Consider the following 20,071-nt stretch of genomic DNA (forward strand, 5'->3'; position numbering starts at 1 on the left):
ATTACTGTGTTTGCAAAGACAGAATTTTGACATCTTTTATTTTAATACAATTTTAATAAAACATTTTGAGTTCATTTATTTCCAGTGTTATCGACGAACATTTTTTTAAAAAGTCCTTAACTCGGTTCTTTTTAATTTGCTGTTTACCTGGTGAGCTTTTTTGGTCTTTTATTTTGAAGTAAACCGGTAGCTTTTCGGAAGTGAACATTACCATCGCTATCTTGACCTATTTCTTGCTTTCTCGCCATCCCCCCCTTCTGCCTGTGAATAAAGAAGACGATGGTTTCATTTTCCGGAGACTGAAGCAAGCGGATAGTCCTCGTCGGTATGAACGCCTTTTGTCATTTAAATCTTACATATGATTAGGAATTAACTGTTAATTGTATCGGACCTCGTCATTAAAACCCTTAACGTTGCATCTCATCATCCGCTTGCCAAATTCTGAGCATTGGTCCACAGTGTTGAATTACAAATTTAAAAATACAAATTTGTACATACGTAAGAGTTGCTTTGAAGTGTATTAGATGTAATTTCAAACGCCTCTGCTACGTGCCGTATATTGCTTCCGTTCAATTCCGTAGTTTTAATTTAAGACTGTGTTCAAGACTGCAGGCATTGGAAAGGGATGTGCTGTGGAAAAATGAATACTTTCTTGGATTTATGTCGTGGTCACGTGGTTTCCGCTGACCCCCGTGTTGAGTAAGCTCTGTCCATGGTTCTGAAGCTAGGGGGCTTCTAAGGGAAATGCACACTGTAGGCTCGTCCTTAAGTTCATTTTATCTTATACACACGTCTGTTATTATTTTTTTTTGTGGTGTAATAAAAGAGACAATCCGTAAAGTATTCACATTTAAAATTCCAGGCAAAACACCTCATAATTTTCCATAATTTTCCAAGGCAACACTGGGCAAATATAGGTGTGTCATAAAAAAGACTCAAGGTTGTAATCATAGCAAAAACTGCATCAGCAAAGTATTAAGTACAGGCTGTGATAAGGCCTATGTCTACATGTGATGTTTTTTTTGGATAGTACTTATTGTTTTAATTTGAAAACATTCACAAAACACTTTTATGATGTATTTATGAAGTGAAGTGTGTACAATTTTGAGGAAAAAAGGAATTTATTCCATTTTGTAAAATGAAAAAGATATGCACTGTGAGTGTCATCAATGTCAACAAGTGCAAAAATGTAGTAGTGTATTCCGATAGGGCACTTTTTTTCAATATTTCTATGCAGTCTAATTTTAATAATGCAACAAATAATTGTGGTGTCACACGTTTTTTTCTAATAAAAAAATGTAATTCCTTTTTCTCCAAATTGTAATTTTTTAAAAAATATTGAGGGCAGAAAATCATTCATATTTTTTAATGCAATTTATTTTTTATTTAAACACTTAAACCCAGAAGTTTTGTGGTATGTTGTAAAACTTTAAAAAAAAACTTGAATAACACTACAAAGCTGTATTCACTTTTATAAAGTAAAAGTTTAATAATATCAACGTTATTATCATGACTTTTATTTGCTGGTTGGCTGTGTTAGATCATATGGTTAAACTGATGTCTTTAATGGGAGATATGTGGCATCTTTTTCCTTATATTTACTCTATGTTTTTTAAGACCAATCCCTAATGCTTTTGTATTTATTATACAACGGGGCATTTTGGGATGCACTTAAGCAAGCAAGTATCTTATTGGATGTCATGTTAAAGAGACTCATTCAATTGCTGTCCGTTCATGCTATAGAGGTGACAGATGCAGTGTCACTGCTAATGTAATTAATTGCACTTATCCCTTAAGTTGTCTTTTTGACCTTTGTGTTATTCTTGCCATACACCATCTTTAATTTGGCCTTGCGAGGTCAACATCTGCTACAGACTTAGCCACCTGAAATGTAAAACACAGGAAGTAGCCATTATGTTGGTAGTCTCCCAGGAATAAAGAAAGGTTCAAGTCAATTCAAGCCAATCAGAGGTGGACTTGCTGGTGTGTTTGGGATCATTGTCCTGCTGCAGAACCCAAGTTGGTTTCAGGTCACAAACAGATGATCGGACATTCTCCTTCAAAATGGTAGACAGCAGACTTCATGGTTCCATTTATCACAACAAGTCTTCCAGGTCCTGAAGCAGTAAAACAAAATTTTCTAGTTTATATTATGATTACAAACATGAAAATATAACTTTGGCAGAGGTAATGAACAGCTACCGGGCTTTGAGGCACACAATCGTGTTCATGCGCCCTTGCTTTAAAAACTTCCTGAAAGGCTCCATCTATACACTTATACATATATAATGCCATATATAAATGATTCAGAAGCTCCATTGATTTCACACCAGCTCTTATTTGGACTGAATTGCTCCTTCGGTGTAATCACCTCTAAATATGTTCCATAAGATAAATAGTTAAATAAAAGTTGAGTCTTTCTATCGTTATTAATAGTTCTGTAATAATTTTTTTCAAATTATGATTTATATTCCTTTATCTTCATAATGCGGCATGCAGAGCTATCACTTCCTGTAATAACCCAGCCACAGTGGAACAACAACTGCCTATTAGACACGTGAGATGTGTGTGGGTGTGTGCATTGCCGATTCTTGTTGGCGATCCTAAGTACCTTTGATTGTGCTGAAATGGTCTGGCTGTGGTACAGGATGACACGGATGTGTTATTGATGTTTTGCTAAGATATTGTTGAGCTTCATAAAAGGTGGAGTCACAGGTAATTTTCATAGGCTTGACAATTATGTATTGGAAACTATGATAATGGTTTTATTTCATTTGAACATGCATCAGATTACAATTGAATGCATCACATAATCAGTTCACAGTTCCACATGTCCAAAAGGAGTAGGAAGAAGCAAAGCTTATTAAATCCTACCCCTCCATCTGGTACTTTTACAATCAGTAACTGTTAATTTCTTCACTTCCTGCTTTCCATAATACAGTTTAAGGTTTTATTGACCGTATTGACCGATATGACCGTACAATGAAATAATGGTTACCATAGTAAGTGTCAATATAGTGATATATATAGCACATCATGACTGGTTCAAGACTCTTCATCCTTGGATTTAGCAAACATCAACTGCTTGTATTGTTTCTTGAATTGGCTCATCGTTGTGCATTGTTTGAGTTCCTTACTCAATCCATTCCATAGTGTGATTCCACATACTGAAATGCTATGGCTTTTTAACGTAGTCCTAGCATATAAGTGTTTCAAATGTAGTTCTTCCCTGAGATCATATTTCTCCTCTCTTGTAGAGAAGTATTGGATGACATTTTTAGCTAATTGGTTATTTTTAGCCTTATGCATTATATTAGCTGTTTGAAGATGAACTATATCAGCAAGTTTAGGTATTTGTGATTTTAGAAATAAGGAGTTAGTATGTTCTCTGTAGGCGGCATTATGAATTATCCTTACTGACCTTTTTTGCAGTACATTTAGCGAGTGAAGATTGCTTTTATAGTTATTACCCCATGTATGTGCCAACTATGTGCTGGTGACTGTTCCCTGCCTCTTGCCTGAGCATAACTCCGCCTCCCAAGTGAGGATTAGTAAGTTTAATGAATGGGAGCTGTAAACTGTTTTATTTCATAATTTTTTTTTTTAGCAAAATGCTTTGATTTCTGTTTGTGCACCACCACCACATAATAGTGTATTGCTGCAACTGTGGCTTATTTAAACTGAAAAACCTCCTCCGTCACGCACCGCGTGTATACACCCACCCACTAAACAGCTTTGAAGAAAAAAAGGAGGCTTAGCTGTCTTAGCTACAAACATGGAAGCTTTTACTGTCTATGATGCAATATTGCATGTGTTTATGTTGTGTGTACTAGTGTTGACTTATTGGCAGCATCTAACACACGACAAGAGGCCGTGTGTGTGTTTGTGTGCAGCTGCAGCGTCTTTGAGCCAGTCATCCTGCCAAGTATCAGCTTCCCTGCCATGGAGAGGCGACTCCAGAGGCAGCTAGACATTTAGCTTCAATGAGCGACTGTGTTCTTGATGCCAAACTGCACAATGCACAATCTTTGAGTGCTATCCTGTTGCTGTTATTAAAGCACCGATGGGAGTATTTAAGACATACTATATACTGTCACTGGATTTGCATAAGTATCATACTTAATATTTGTATAGTCTTCAACTTGGTCATCACTCACCTTCTCACTGAATTTTAAAATTGTCAATGTCCGAGAGATAACCCCGGACCTGATGCCCCCTTTTTTTGTCTAATTTGTGATTCACAGCTGTCATAAATCAGCTGTAACAATGGTGGGATGCAACACAGGAGGTCAGACGGAGCGAGTCTCCTCAGGGACCAACCTGATTAGATGATCTACAGATGGCCTGAACATCTGCCTGTGTGTGCATCATCTTTATTAGATATTACACTCAGATCCATTAAAGATCTATATTTCAATGTTCATGGGAAGTTTCATGGAAGGCTTATCTGTTCCTGAAGGTGTGCTTGAGTGGGTTTGGTATGGAAGAAGCCCGTCCAACACTTCCAACTGAGATGTCCGTCTTAGGTCCTCATATTTCATCCATTCCTGTCACTTTTTTAATATTCTGAGATGTGTTCCTCCCCCACAATTGATTGGCAGTTGACCACTTGATGACTCAGCACTGCCTGCGTCACACCTTTCTTTCGTCTATCAGCGCGTCCATCTCCTGCTGGACTGAGGAATGTGCATGACCCTCCCTTGCTAATTATTGATGGTCTGATGTGTCTTAGCGGGGAAATATCAAAGTTCACTCCTGTAGTGCATGTGTGTGTGTGTGTGTTAAAGGAGTGCTGCATAGCGACATGCTGCAGGCCAGCAACAGCAACACGGGTCCACACTTTGAATGAGGTGTCAGCTCTACTGGAGGTCATCAGGACGAACAAGACAGCAAGGTTCTGTATCCGTGCTAATCTGTGGTATCTTACTGCAGTTGTGGTTCTTGAAAGTTGAGCTTTTTCCAAGGTGTATTCTGATTGCATTAATATCCATGGATTGACACCAAGATTTTTTGTGCATATTAATTTGGGGTATTCATAACAGAACCTATGATCTCAACTCAGGCTAAAAAAATTGCGAAATAGTTTACAGCAAATAAATTATAATAGCAATTACTTTGTATTGGAAAAAGTAACTATGTCTGATTTGACATTGTGTATTGTTTATTGGTATTGTCTTGACTATACCACATATATTCAGCAGTTTCAACAAACTGGCTTTCAGTATGTAAACCAGTGATAAATGGATTTACAACCATCCAGTTCTATATATTTGATCATTTACTGTAGATGCAATAATGCATTACCTAATACCTAATGCAATACCACTGCAAAATGTTTTTATGTGATGTTAGTGTTAATTTGTATGACCAAAAAAATTATAATAGCAATTACTTTGTATTGGGAAAAAGTAACTCGGCAGAAAATATGTCTGATTTGACATTTTGTATTGTTTACTGGTATTGTCTTGACTATACTACATATATTCAGCAGTTTCAACAAACTGGCTTTCAGTATGTAAACCAGTGATAGATGGATTTACACCCATCCAGTTCAATATATATATATTTGATAATTTACCTAATAACGCATTATAATGCATTACCTAATACCCAATGCAATACCACTGCAAAATTTGATGTTAGTGGTAATTTGTATGACCAATAAATGTTTGTGCACATTCTATAACTTTCATTAATATTTCAGTTATATAGAACTTAGATTCTTGGGCTAATAACTCTAAATTGTAGTAATTCCTTCAGACATTGCAGAAAACTGAACTGAGTACTGAGTACAAGATAGCATATCCACACAGATATGCTCTGTAGTAATATTAGCAAGATAGAAATAACATAGTGCTGATTTGTTTATTAATGATTATCAGGGTGAACTTCTGTCCATGCCATGGCGTTATTGTTTTTTTGGGGCTTTGTTTCTAATATTTAATTGACTTCTGTAGATGTTAACATTCTAAAACCTAAAGTGCTGAGTTAGACTGTAATGGTAACTATCCTGATTCCTAGCGCCTTTCTGGGTTAGCCCCTCCAAAGGCAGGTCACTCCCTACACAGCAACAGCAACACACCCACCCCCCCCTTCCCTTTCCGCCTGCATCCCTCCGGCTGAGCACACTGTCAGAACCACTTCAGCTGAACACCACAGGATTATCACTCTCCTCACTGAGAAACACAAACAAGCAAGCCGAGCTGCTTTTCTGTTGATGCTCTTGTTGCTCCAAAGAGGAAGGAGTCTGCTGTCCAAGACCACGTGTCTTCTTTTTTTTTCTCCTTGCTGCATTCTAGGCTGCTGCTAATGGAGGACTGGGGGTAAGCTTTTGTTCCGGCGTGGGGGCTGTGCTGGTCTTTGTCTCGGCTCTTGATGTGTTGATGCTGGGAGTTCTGGTTCTTTCCGGACACGCTCTGGTGCTCCGGCTTGTTTGGGAGAGATGCTGAAGGAGGAAGCAGTGAAGCCTCAGTTTGTGTTGTCGTTGTTTGTGCACTACCATGTTTAAAAGTGGGAGCAGCTAGCAAGGGCCGTGCCTAACAAAAGCCTTCCCTCAGCGTGAAGCTAATGGATTAAGCAAGCATGATAAACAGTGTGTCCTCCACCCCTCCCAACGCTGCAAAGATGTTGCTGTGGAAATTCTCTTTTTGGTAAATCTCTTCCTCGCTCTCTAGGGATGATCATTGTCAAAAGTGTCACTTCATGTGATAGTCATAGTTGACCCAAATACCCATACTACTCCTGGCCCACCCCCTTACAACTTTCCCCCGACATTGTATCAAAACAGATCAGATTCTTCACATCAATGTTCCTAATTTCTTTATAAATGTATCAAATTTGATCAAATTTATCATTTGAAATTATAGTTACAGGAAAAAAAAGTCAGAGTTTGGGCTTGACCAACCTAAACAATTGAGACCAAAACTGTGCTGGTCACTCAAAAGACTCAACACATGGCCTGGTTCTAAAAAATTTGAGACCTGGGCCCTCTGAAACTATATATTTTTAAAACGGCTTCAGAAAATCTGCCTTGTCGTTGCTGTACGGACAAGCAAAAACACTACTTCCTGAAAATGATGACATCACCGCCCCGTGATCGGAATATCTCGACTGGCATAACTCCCCGTCATCATTCTTGTGATATTTTTTTCCAAAATGACACTTCCTGGGAGACATTGCTAACTGTCAACAGAGATGCAGAGCTTGGGGGAAGGCAGAGAACATATCTGGCCTACAGCACACGCCCATATAAGGAAGCCCAGCACTGATGTCACAGAGAGCCAGTGTTAGAAAAAAGTCTCTGAAACAGAGCTTTCAGAGACATCCCAAACTTCTTTCAGGGCTCACTTCCAAATGTGCAAACCTCATTATCGTTATTGGCATCGTTTAACATGATAATACAACATTACAACATTTATAGGTCAGAAAAGTGGGAAAAGCATAATAGGTCTCCTTTTAATGTCAATATCAATAATAGTAATAATGGCAAATAATAAATGGGGGCATTAAATAAAGACAAGTGAAGAAAAGACATAAGAAATGTGAATCCAATTAATAAGTTCAAGAAAGCTAAAAATGCTGTACATCCAGCTAGCATCATGTAATGCATGTCATAGCTATGTCACATAGGTCAATTTCGCATCATATTTGTATGAAAGACATGCGGTTTTTAGCATCATGATTAGCATAAGAATTGTCATACTCTTGAATACACGTACGGTCATATACAGTCATGTGATGCTTATTTTCAACAATATATTTTTGAATAAGTCAAATTTGACAGAACACTTCCCACTTGACCTCCTGTTTCTTGAACCCAAGGAAGTCACACCAGTTTTTTCTTTTACAAGTTTTCAAACCCTCAAATTGGCTTGCCCTTGTAGAAGTGCAGTGGCACTGACGTGTGAACGTTCTTCCTGGCTTGGCATCCTTGCATTAGCGGGTCTTTCTTGTGCAGAGTTGGCCACCATCAGAAATTGCAATCAAAACTTCATTTCCTTCAAGATTGGTGAGGGCTTGTTTTCCTATTTGGTCACCTTAGTTTCTCCAATCGAGAGGAGTAAAAGCTCAGTAGGTTCACCTTCGTAGACTAACCTAGCTAACCTATTAAAAGTTGCATTAAGATTAATGGTTTTATCCTGGGAAGAATGCCTGTTTCCACTTATGGTTTGACGTTGTGGGCCATTATGGGCTACTCTTTCTCTCGAAATCCAATTTGCCATCCAGTGTCATCACTGCACACTCTTGTGGTTATTTTAGCAATATTGAATATCTCTGAATAGCCTCCTAAACAGTTTGAATCTCATAGGTTTAATTGTCTTTTGACTTTACACGTCCTACAATCACTTGGTTTGTTGGCATTTAAGGTGCACGAAAATTTGTCTGTGGTTTTTGTGATTGTCGTTGGGCAATGTGATTCCTTGCCAGTCTGGTATTTTGAAACTTGTGTGGCGTTTGGTTTGTGCAAGCGGCACATATCCCTCAGTTTCTTTCCTGAAGGCTTTATCATCTGCCGTTGGAGCGTCGGTCTACACTGTCTTCCCACTTTGGTCTGACCCCGCCTCTAGGATCTTTTGAATGGTTTTGTCAAGTTCCTCTTGACCATTGGGAGAGGTTGAGAGTTTCAAGCTATCAGATACTTCAAGAAACTTGGGTTCTTGAACTACATCTTGAGTGACTGTCAGAATGGTTTTGTAAGTCTGCCTTGACCTTTGGGAACCACTGAACACGGGTAGATGAGTTTCCTTTATGGACTGTGCTGCGACCCACAGGGGTAAACTATCAGTCTGTGGGATGTGGAATTGATATTTCTTATGCTTCATGTTTTTCCAAGTCATCCAGGTGTGATTTGTAGTTATCGCAATTTATGCCAGCAGGGGATAGTCGTTGTCTGGGGATGACTATGTCACATTTCCTTTCAGCCCTTCTGATTACAGATATAAGCCTATCCGCCATATAGTATTTTATCACTAGACTGGTCTGAATGAGTTCCTCAGCTTCATCAAACTATTTTCCTTACATTGTCTTTTAAAGGGGACCTATTATGATTTTTCCACTTTTCTTACCTATAAATGGAGTCAGAATGGTGTGATAAACAATGTCAAAGTTTCAGATAATGAGGTTTGCACATTTGGAATCCCTGAAAGAATTTTGGGATGGCTCAAAACGTTCTGTTTCAAAAGGCATGGTAAAACTGCCCCTTTGTGATGTCACAGAGGTGTGGACTTCTTTAGATGGTTCATAGTTAAGAAGCACTTTAGATGTGTGGCGTGGACATGCTCGAAGGCGGGCCACGAGTGGAATAAATTAAAACAGACCGTTTTGGCAGGAAGCACAAACCAAAAGAAATTCTGGAAAATCTAACAAGTTTTCTGTGTGTGTTATTGTGTCTAGCTGCTCTATAGGAGTTCTATTACTCTATAGGAGTAATGGGTCAAAAAATGAGCATAATAAGTCCCCTTTAAGTCCTCTCTATGCGTTGTGTCCTCTCTTACATCAGCTTCTCCATCAGCAGCTTCGATTTCGTGGAGTCCACTTTTGTCATTGTTACATACCAGTGGTCTCTCCAGTCTTCCCCTCTGGTCTTCTCTTGTTACAATCGTTTGCGCAGTGGTGTCTACTGACTTTAGCACTTATTTACTCTGTACAACCAGCTAGCATCATATAATGCATGTCATAGCTATGTCACATAGGTATCAAGCAAGTCACTTTTGCATCATATTCGGATCAGATACTTGAAAGACATGCTTTTTTTAGCATCATGATTCGCATAAAAAATGTAATACTCTTGGATGGTGATGCTTATTGATTAATGTTTTATGTATACTAAGCTAGGCTAATTAATTGCTGGTGGTAACTTATTTGTTTGTCTTTATTGGATAATCATTTTTAAATTTGCTGGAGACATGTCACTACTCTGTCATTTACTACTTTCATTTCATTTTGTTATGCTTTATTCATCACTGTGCCTTGTTTGTGTGTCTCAGCAGCCCTGTACACAATCACTTCATCAAAGTGTCATGTGCATTTTATAGCAATAAACAAAATTATAGTAAAATATTAATGTTCAATGTCTTTTAAAGCAACATAGTAACTTAAATGATAGAAACAATTATTCATTCCTTATTCGGTGATTGCTCCTTATGTGTGTTGACAACACGGTGACTCTGCAAGTTGTCCCAGGGAAATGTCAATGGGTCGATTCCACTGAAGATTAATAGCCGCTCTTTCTATTTATTGATCTCTGGGGAGGAGAAAGCCGGAGAAAGAGACCGGAGCATTCGGGTTCAGAACCTTTCCTTAATGCTTCGGTTGATTCACCTTTAGATTCACACTTTTTACTTGTATCGTCTGATGTGAGTGCATAATACTAACACTGCATGGTAATAGGAACATGCATACAGATTACCTTGGAACATAACATTACTTTTCACAGTTCCATATGCCACAAAAAGAATGTCCATCTGATAACATTGCCTGAAAGTTCCTCCTTCACTAAAAGTGCGACGTCGTGTCTGTGTGCTTCCAAATCCACACCAAGGTTGTATTCACCATGTACGAATCCCCAAATTTTGCACACGTTTTTGCAAGTAGACAGCACACACTTGGAAGTACCACAGCTTGGGACACAAACGCATACACAAACACAATGCAGCAGACTTGCTGCCTGGTGGACACACAGGTCACGTTTGTGACTGGCCAATCACAGAGTGTGAGGAGTGAACAGTGAATACATTACTCAATGAGTTACCCAACTGCAGAACTGTATACAAACACAATGAGGATTTTTGGAAAATTTCGAAAAAATAATCTGCCAGAATGCATTATCCGTTACAAATACTCATTTGTAACATTTGTGTTTTATTTCTACTCAGCAGTGCGTGAGAGGAGCTACTGAAGCTGCCTGCCCTAACTGCGACCATGTCTGGTGTCTACGACGAGTCGGCCAGCCTGGAGGAGAGCACGGACAGTTTCTGGGAGGTGAGAAAGACGACTTAGTTGACCTCTGTGTGAACCAAGACATCTGTGGACTTGTTGATTTCTTTCAGACAATGTGTAAAACATGACCCAAATGGCCAATGGTGAAAGAATGGATGTAAATATGGCCTTGTTTGCCTTAGATAACGTACTTCCTGCAGCTAGCATTTTTCTGGCTCTTGGAATTTGTGGTCAGTGATACTCTATGGGGGGGACAATGTAAACTCTGCAATTTTTCAGCCTTAGAAAGGTTAAAAAAACAGTTTTTCCTGTGTGTATGGGTAAACATGCATATTTCATAGCCTACCCCAAAACTGTTGCCACAAAACATACAATACAGTCTAGAATATCTTGCTAAGATGATGATGAAAAGATTAAGACCATAGCTCATGTTCAACACAATAGTCAATAATGAGTAGTTGCGCCATTTTGTTAATGACCTCAAAAATTTATAGAACATACATTTTTGTAACCTTCCCTTGCCATCCATCCCAAAATGTTCTCAATTGGGATGTCAACCCAGTCATTGTCACACATATGAGGGTCTTCAGTCATGAGGGATGACGAGTGGTTAGTGCGCAGACCTCACAGCCAGGAGACCAGGGTTCAATTCCACCCTCTGGCCATCTCCCCATGCATGCGTGAGTTTTCTCCGGGTTTCCTCCCACATTCCAAAAACATGCTAGGTTAATTGGCGACACTAAATTGTCCATAGGTATGAATGTGAGTGTGAATGGTTGTTTGTCTATATGTGCCCTGTGATTGGCTGGCGACCAGTCCAGGGTGTACCCCGCCTCTCGGCCGAAGACAGCTGGGATAGGCTCCAGCACCCCCCGTGACCCTCGTGAGGAAAAGTGGTAGAAAATGAATGAATTAGTTGCTTTAGTCAAGTCAAGTTAAAAACAGCATACATGACTCAGTTCCTACTGTCTACTATAATGCATTGGACTGGAAAATTCCCAGGTCTAAAAATGTAAATGTGTGCTCTCAAGCTGTGAAATATTTTGTTGAGAAATAGCGAGACGACATCATCATGAATAAGAAATTAACATGACATCACCAATTACGGCTTTCGAGCACAAGCGATCTAGAGTAACTGGACTTCCCTGAGGTCATTCATTATACATATAGCTGATAACTGTTGGCCATTCCACCTAAGAAGCACTTTAACACAAACAACACTGTGCTTCAGTGGCTTTGCTGCATTTGAAAGTCTGACAAGGATTGGAACTGCTCTCACACGCAAAGCCGTCTCTTCTCGCGTGTCCCCTTCACACTCTGCAGTGTTTTATCATTAACACGTCATCCAAGCGTGTGATGCTTTCAGCCAGAGCAGCAATAGGTGTCGTTTTCCAGTGCGGCGTCGCTACATCACTGCCGCTTGCTGCATTCAAGGTGCTGCGGTGCTGACTCAACTGCTTGGCGGTGCTGACAATACCGCTGTGGGTGCTAAGTTCATATACAGGGGCGTGGCATAGCTACATTCATAAACTCTAGTGAAAGACCCGGATCTGTACCCATAGTGGCTTAATTCTACAATACATCAGTATTCGTCAGGAACGGCATCCGGAATATAAAGGGCTCAAGCCAAAAATCAGTATGCGGATCAAAAAGATCTGCTGTGGCGACTTCATAATCAGGAAAAAAACGAAAGAAACAAAAAAAAATGCAATGAAATACAATAATTTTGCCATATGTTTAATATTGTGGTTGTAGGTTCATTCATTCATTTTCTACCGCTTTTTCCTCACAAGGGTAGCAGGGGTGCTGGGGCCTATTCCAGGGGTACACCCTGGACTGGTCGCCAGCCAATCACAGGGCACATATAGACAAACAACCATTCACACTCACATTCATACCTATGGACAATTTGGAGTCGCCAATTAACCTAGCATGTTTTTGGGGAAAACATGCAAACTCCACAAAGACATGGCCGAGAGAGTGGAATTGAACCCTGGTCTCATAGCTGTGAGGTCTGCGCGCTAACCACTTGACCGCCGTGCACAAAGAAGTGATGATGCAACTCCACAATAGACGAGATTATGTTGTAGAATAGAAGAGATAATGTTGCATTCGACCGCCGTGCCGGTTGTAGGTTGTGTTTCTAATATTTTGAATTAACCAAACACAGTGTACCATACCCATGTCTGTCATGTACACTCAAACGTTTCCTCACATTTTAACTGATTTAATCCATTCCCAAACGGGCCGGGCCTGCTGTATCTAATCTGTATGCTATCCTTGATCATTCTTGTGGCTCCTTCATTTTTCAATTAATTACCATAGCAGCTCCTTAGCCCCAAACCCATTAGGTATATTCCCATTGACATATATCTTAATCAATTCATGAATCAGTCAAGCGACAAGGGTTTTATATGAACTTCAATCCCATAAAACACTATATGTGGCCAGGATACTTTAAAATGTACACATATTATTCTGTTGGTAAGGTCGGGAACTACAAGCGTTCAGTGAAGCGGATCGACGATGGTCACAGACTCTGCAATGACCTCATGAACTGCATCCAGGAGCGGGCTAAAATCGAGAAAGCCTACGCACAGCAGCTGACTGAGTGGTCCAAGAGATGGAGACAGCTGGTAGACAAAGGTGAGAGAAGTTTCAAGCTCCCGGGTCGACATATTCTCGCTGTATGACATTGGTTCTCAATTGTTTTCTGTCATGCCCCCATGTTTTGCATCCCCTCCATTTGAAATACTTTTGATAAACTGATAATATCTATCTATTTATCTGTACTACAGACTGAACTCGAAACTGAAACGAAATGCAACAAAATGGAACATAGTGAAGCATACAAGCGTATTCAAGAGTCAAATTGTATTGATATTGAAAGTCCTCCCTGCCAATCACGCCCTTCAATGAGTTCATCGCGCTTCCCGCTATTTGCGAGGCACTTCTCCATGATGACATTTCCCATCCCATCCCAGGTCCTCAATATGGAACAGTGGAGCGCGCTTGGATATCGCTAATGACAGAGGCGGAGAAGGTGAGCGAACTTCACCAGGAAGTGAAGAACGGCCTGATGAGCGAGGACTTTGAGAAGGTGAAAAACTGGCAGAAAGACTCGTACCACAAGCAGATGATGGGAGGCTTCAAGGAAACCAAAGAGGCAGAGGATGGCTTCAAGAAGGCCCAGAAGCCCTGGGCTAAAAAACTGAAGGAGGTAAAAGATTGATAGAAGCTATGAAATCCACAAAAGTTGAATCAAAAGTTGCCAGCTTGACTCCTTATTTTTCATGTTTCACATTAAATGAGAAGAATTCTTAAATATCTTCAGCAAACAAGAAGGAGTCCAGTTGCCTACAATTCAGCTTTTTTGGAACGGTGACCTACAGATGCCACAGAGAATCCACACAGACATGTTTTTTTGTCATCTCGCCCTGTCAGCTGGAGGCTGCCAAGAAGTCGTACCACGTGGCCTGCAAAGAGGAGAAGTTGGCCTCCACCAGGGAGGCCAACGGCAAGGGTGAAGCCGCTGTAAATGCCGACCAGCTGAAGAAACTCCACGAGAAAGTGGATAAATGTAAAGTGGATTCACAGAAGGTGAGAACGATACGAGCGTCTATGACAATTTTTTTTTAAAGGTCTGAAGCATCATGGCTGTTATCAATATTGTTAATATGTGACTCGGCACCGCACTTTAACCCAACACCCCCCCACAAGTGAACTGATCAGATCTCTTCTCCACTGCAATCTGCGCTCTTTTGACATTCATTCTATTCCATTAATTCTATTGAGCTGCGATTTGCTTTGTGTGGGTTTGTGTGAAGGCCAAGGACAAGTACGAGAAAGCTCTGGATGAGCTGAATAAGTGCACGCCTCCATACATGGAGAACATGGAGCAGGTCTTTGACCAGTGTCAGCAGTTTGAGGAGAAGAGGCTGAGCTTCCTCAGGGAGGTGCTGCTGGACGTCAAACGCCATCTCAACCTCACAGAAAACCAAAGGTTTGAATCATTTAAAGGCTAAGTATAGTATTATCTCTTGACGAGATAAACTCATAAAAATGCTTCTAGTAATGTGAAAGATGCGCCTGATGCTCTAGAACTTTGCACTTTCCAACTTCACTTTGCAGCTACGCGTCGGTGTACCGTGAATTGGAACACACTATCACGTCAGCCAGCCCTCAGGAAGACCTTCAGTGGTTCAGCAACAACCATGGCCCCGGCATGCACATGAACTGGCCACAGTTTGAGGTACAGTAACCACCACCACTGTCCCATCATTGCAGGAACAACGGCAGCAATCAATACATGTTCCTGTTTTGTAGGAGTACAACCCAGAACTTACCCATAGCATCACAAAGAAGGAAAAGTCAAAGAAAGGTAGTGATAGCATAATGCTGACTAATGTCACCACAGCGGTGGACCGCGCTCAAGCTGCAGATCAGGGCAGGTGAGTTGCGTTCAAGTGATCTTCGGATAGGGGAACAAAACATCTCAGTTACACGTCCATGACACACACGGTTCTTTCTTCGGTCTCTATTCAGTGTGAGCAGCTACGAGAAGAACCAAGCGTACACAGCCTCCAACGAGTGGTCAGACGAGGACCAGACGGCACCCAACTCAGCCAGTGACACCAACGGCGGCAACCCCTTTGATGAAGAGATGGCCAATGGCGTTAGAGTGCGGGCGCTGTACGACTACGAGGGCCAAGAGCAGGATGAACTCAGCTTCAAAGCAGGTGAGTATCGTGGATAATCTTCACAAATCCCTTGTTGGTCATTCTACTGGAGTCTTTTTGTGTGTTTCTCCACAAAGGCGACGAGCTGACAAAGCTGGAGGACGAGGATGAGCAGGGCTGGTGCAAAGGTCGCCTCGACAATGGCCAGCTGGGTCTCTACCCGGCCAATTACGTGGAGCCTATCTAGCCGTCTTTCAAACTCTAAATTGGACTAAAAATGTGAATGCACACTGACTTCCTCACGCTTCTCTGGGCAAGTTTTCTTTCCCCATTCAGGATCATGTGACTCACAGTTCTGCATTTTTAAGAGATGGTCTTCAAAGTCATGCCTGGATAGCAAGAACAAGCTATGCATTGTGCATTTTATGTATATATTTCTTTTTTTTTACCATCTGGATGCTTGTACAGTGTTGACTCCTCATTGACTGAATTATTTACATGTTTAGTTTTGAAGGATCTTAAAGACTCTGGTTTAAACGATCACGTGACAAGAAGGCTATGTTGGTGTTAGCTAAGCATAAAACCTGGAAACAAAATCAAAAAAACAAAACACTGGCAGTCTTACACTTCTCATCCTGTACTGAATACACAAAAAACAATAGAGGTTCTCAAACCTTTTACACCAAGAACCACCATCTTTTTCTACCTCCACTTGCCATCACAATTTAGCTGTGGACATGTGGCTTGTAGATAGCGCTTAGATAACTAGCTTGAGTTTAACAATAAGCCAGTACAGGAACATGTACATTTAATTTAATTTCAGCTAATTTTTTAAGTGATTTGTATTGGCACAATTGTTTTATACATATATTTGTAATTTACAGTCGTCCCTCGTTTATTGCTATTAATTGTTGCAGACCCAACCGTGTTAAATAAATTTCCACGATATGCGATTCAGTGTTGATAAATGAAATATTTTCATAGTTAGAGCATAAAAAAACCTGTTTATGACTTTCTAAATATGTTTTTTAACATTATTCTAGCCCAGTGACCATGAAATAGCACCCCTATAGACACCTTTACACTCCTATTATGAATTGTTTACATCACATTGCAAATCATGCTGCAAGGACTTAAGATGCTTGTAAGCTAAGCAGTTAGCCTGAAATTAATTTATCAAAAACTTCAGCAAAAATTTAGCAAAAACGGACCACTTCCACATGGGATGGCAGGAGAACCTTCATTTACTTAATTTAACTGCAAATCTATTTATCTGTACTGTACAGACTGAACGCTGAGTTCAACAAATTCTTACATGTTGGCAGGTCTTGCATGTGTGATTGTTTTGCGCTTTCCATGAGTAGAGATCCACATCACGCTCTCAATGTACCGCGGAAGCTGACTGTACACTGCCGGCTTGAGACTTCCTTTGGGTGGATCGGACCTGTCAACAGCACCCATTCAGTGAACAGAAAAGGCAGAACAATACATGCTTTCACTTTTTAGTCCCCTAAATACCACAAAACTCTTCAACGACTCTAGAAAAAGTTACTAGAATTGTCGCAAATTGCTTTTTATATTGTTTGTCTGTTTCATTACTGCCACCTAGTGACCTAAATACTACTTATCACTTGTATTTCAATGTTTTGACTAATAGACCATAGTCTACCACAATAGATAGATAATGAATTAGTTACTTTCAGGAAAACCCAACAAAGCGAGGGACGACTGTAACTATTTTTTTCCTGCATACTACTAAATGGAGCCTGGTGGTATCTATGCTGCAGTTTGAGAATCAGTGTTCAAAGAAGCCCCTGTACTGTGTTTTCACTGTGCTAAGCTAACAAGTGACTGACTTGATACTGCTAGCAGCACTCCCATGTTTACATCCTTTGTGCTAAGCTAATAAGCTAACGCTGTGACTTACCTGATATCACATTTTTTTCCTTTTGTGGGTCATTTGGCATCTACGTTTAAGCAAGAACACAAAAAAAGGTTGTGTGCCAATTTACAGGCTGCTGTCGAAGACAGATGACGTCACGTCATCGGCGCATCATTGGTGATGTCACATACACCATCATTACTTGTGCACTGCTACTTTCGAAAATACATGTTTATAGTACATGGCAGCACAAACGTAGGTAGTATTTTTGTACTCATTCAATCACTTAACGTAGACATATGAAACTTAAATGTCTGATGTTATAATGTTTGATAAAATACTGTAGCCACCTAGCATCTGGACGCTGGCTAATTGGTTGAAAAGCAGCCACTAAATTAGCACACAAGTTTCCAGTTGTTTCCCCCATGCAGACCAGAAACAAAGCCTGCCTCCACTAACTGCCTTTTAAAGGAGAATAGCCTCATTTCTTGGGAATATTTGTTTACAAGGAGAACAATATCTTCCTTATGTGTGTCCTAATGCTAACACACACAATACCAGAGCTAATGCATGGCTTCAGTTTGCTTTCTCTGCCATGTTTTTGACCACATAATGTATGTAATTAGCATTCGGGTATCAGTCAGACTCCTGGGAGCATGTTTCAGCATAGGTGTGTTATATGATAGTGGTGTGGTGGCTACAGGTGTCAGCATTGACGTGAACACAACACCCGGTCTGGGTGTTGTCTTACTTTCAAAAGCAGAGAAAGCTGCAGCACGACAAGAAGAAGAAACGGGACCAGCATCTGAAATATTGATGAGCTTTTCCTTATGCAAGAAAGAAGCCGGTTGTGAACAAACTGTTTACTCTTTTCAAGTGGACTAAACATTGCCTTATCACAGTCCAATGCCCTGTCACTTCCAAAGTGCTTGCTTCAAACTCCTTTTCTTCAGACTTTGCAGCGTTTGTTTACTTTCCAACAACAGAAAAAAGACTGTCTTGTTGCATCTTAACAGTTGTTTAAATGGCTGCATCCACTGTGGCAGGCCTGGAATTGAACCCTTAAAGTCTTTTTTTGAGCATACTGCTCCAAAGTCCAAGCTGTAGTGCCTGCTTGAATGGAAATAAAAGATGTCATCAGGAAGCAGAGCGTCTCAAAGCTGTTTTCTGAACTGGTAGTACAATGATTTGGCCGCTGGAGGTCAGTATTTACCAACATTTTTGATCAACTAGATAGCTCTCTGTGGTCCTGCAGCAGGAGAGCCTGTTGGATTTTTCACTACACACAAAATCTTAAAACAAGATTTTTCGTTCAGGTAAAAAAAATGTCTTATGGACACAAGGCCTGATACAATAATAAATGAATTAATCACACAATAAATGAAGATGAACTCAATAATTTTGCCAGCCTCAGTATATTGATCCTCTGAATGGTTGATGAAAAACAAAAAACGCAGGCTCTGAAGTGGCCTGGTCAAAGTCCTGACCTGAATCCTATTGATATACTGTGGCATGACCTTAAAAAGGAAGTTCATGCTGGATAACTCTGGATAACCCATTGTGGCTGAATTACAACAATTCTGCAAAGATGAGTGGGCCAAAATTCCTCCACAGTGCTATAAGAGACCCACTGCAAGCTGTCCAAACACTTAATTGCAGTTGTTGCTACTAATAGTGGCCCAACAAGTTATTAGCTTTAGGGGGCAATCACTTTTTAACAAAGGGTTATGTAGTTTTTTTTTTTATCCCTTAATAATAAAATGTTTCATTTAAAAATTGCATTTTGTGTTTATGTTAATATTAGAAAAAAATGTCTAATGGGCACAAGGTCTGATACAATAATAAATGAATTAATCACACAATAAATGAAGATGAACTGGATAATTTTGCCAGCCTCAGTATATTGACATATGCATATGTGTCTGTTTTCCTTAACTCCTGCCACCAAACACCAAACACACAGGAAGAGAGTCGATTATGCATTGCTTTCAGCATCTTGGTGTGTTTGGTCCATTGAACAATCGTTTGAATTTTAAAGATTCCGGATTCTTATTGCTAACTATTCTCGATTCCAATGCTTTTAAGAGGCAGGATCAAGTTTGCATTGTTTAAATGGGCGTGCTAACCATAGTTATTTTCTGAAGTCCATCATTTTCTAATGATTTTAACGTTTTATCAATTTCATAAACTCAGATCCATTGTCACAGGAATACACTTTCACTACTTTTAAAAAGATTATGAATACATTTCCACATATGATGTTATTTATATGTATGTAGTTTGTGATACTCCATGCACTAATCGGGATGCAGAATATCAAACAACTTGTAAAACGTTTGTCTATGAGTTAGGGGTCTTGGAGTACCTTATTAGCACCAGTATATATTTTTATCTTCTTCTTTCTCTTTCGGCTTTTCCCTTCATGGGGTCACCACGGCAAATCAATCGCCTCCATCCAACCCCGTCTTGTGCATCTGTCTCTCTCACACCAACTACCCTCGCTACTACACGCAGCATCCACTATCTCTCCTCTGGAGAGATGTTATAACCATCTCAGTCTGGCCTCTCTGAC

General features: G+C 40.2%; 1 protein-coding gene and 1 long non-coding RNA gene across 3 annotated transcripts; one reads left to right on the forward strand and one right to left on the reverse strand.

Annotated features, from left to right (window-relative positions):
* The first annotated feature begins 202 nt into the window (after positions 1–202).
* pacsin1b (protein kinase C and casein kinase substrate in neurons 1b) lies at positions 203–19,326 on the forward strand. Its single transcript, XM_058054798.1, has 10 exons — positions 203–325; positions 10,875–10,980; positions 13,428–13,584; positions 13,923–14,158; positions 14,383–14,538; positions 14,766–14,941; positions 15,070–15,190; positions 15,265–15,389; positions 15,484–15,677; positions 15,755–19,326. The coding sequence occupies exons 2-10, from the start codon at positions 10,921–10,923 to the stop codon at positions 15,862–15,864; spliced, it is 1,335 nt and encodes a 444-aa protein (XP_057910781.1). The 5' UTR covers positions 203–325; positions 10,875–10,920; the 3' UTR covers positions 15,865–19,326.
* Positions 1,394–17,776, reverse strand: LOC131106073 (uncharacterized). 2 transcript variants are annotated; one of them, XR_009120044.1, is made up of 3 exons: positions 17,545–17,773; positions 16,933–17,061; positions 1,394–2,117 (listed from the first exon to the last, which is right to left on the reverse strand). It is a non-coding gene; the product is annotated as an uncharacterized LOC131106073 (long non-coding RNA). The 2 variants fall into 2 exon arrangements; XR_009120045.1 differs by lacking the exon at positions 1,394–2,117 and adding an exon at positions 4,524–6,445 and having other exon boundaries at positions 17,545–17,776.
* Positions 19,327–20,071: the final 745 nt, after the last annotated feature.

This window comes from Doryrhamphus excisus, chromosome 18, assembly GCF_030265055.1.
Source record: "Doryrhamphus excisus isolate RoL2022-K1 chromosome 18, RoL_Dexc_1.0, whole genome shotgun sequence".
NCBI classification, from domain to species: Eukaryota; Metazoa; Chordata; class Actinopteri; order Syngnathiformes; family Syngnathidae; genus Doryrhamphus; species Doryrhamphus excisus.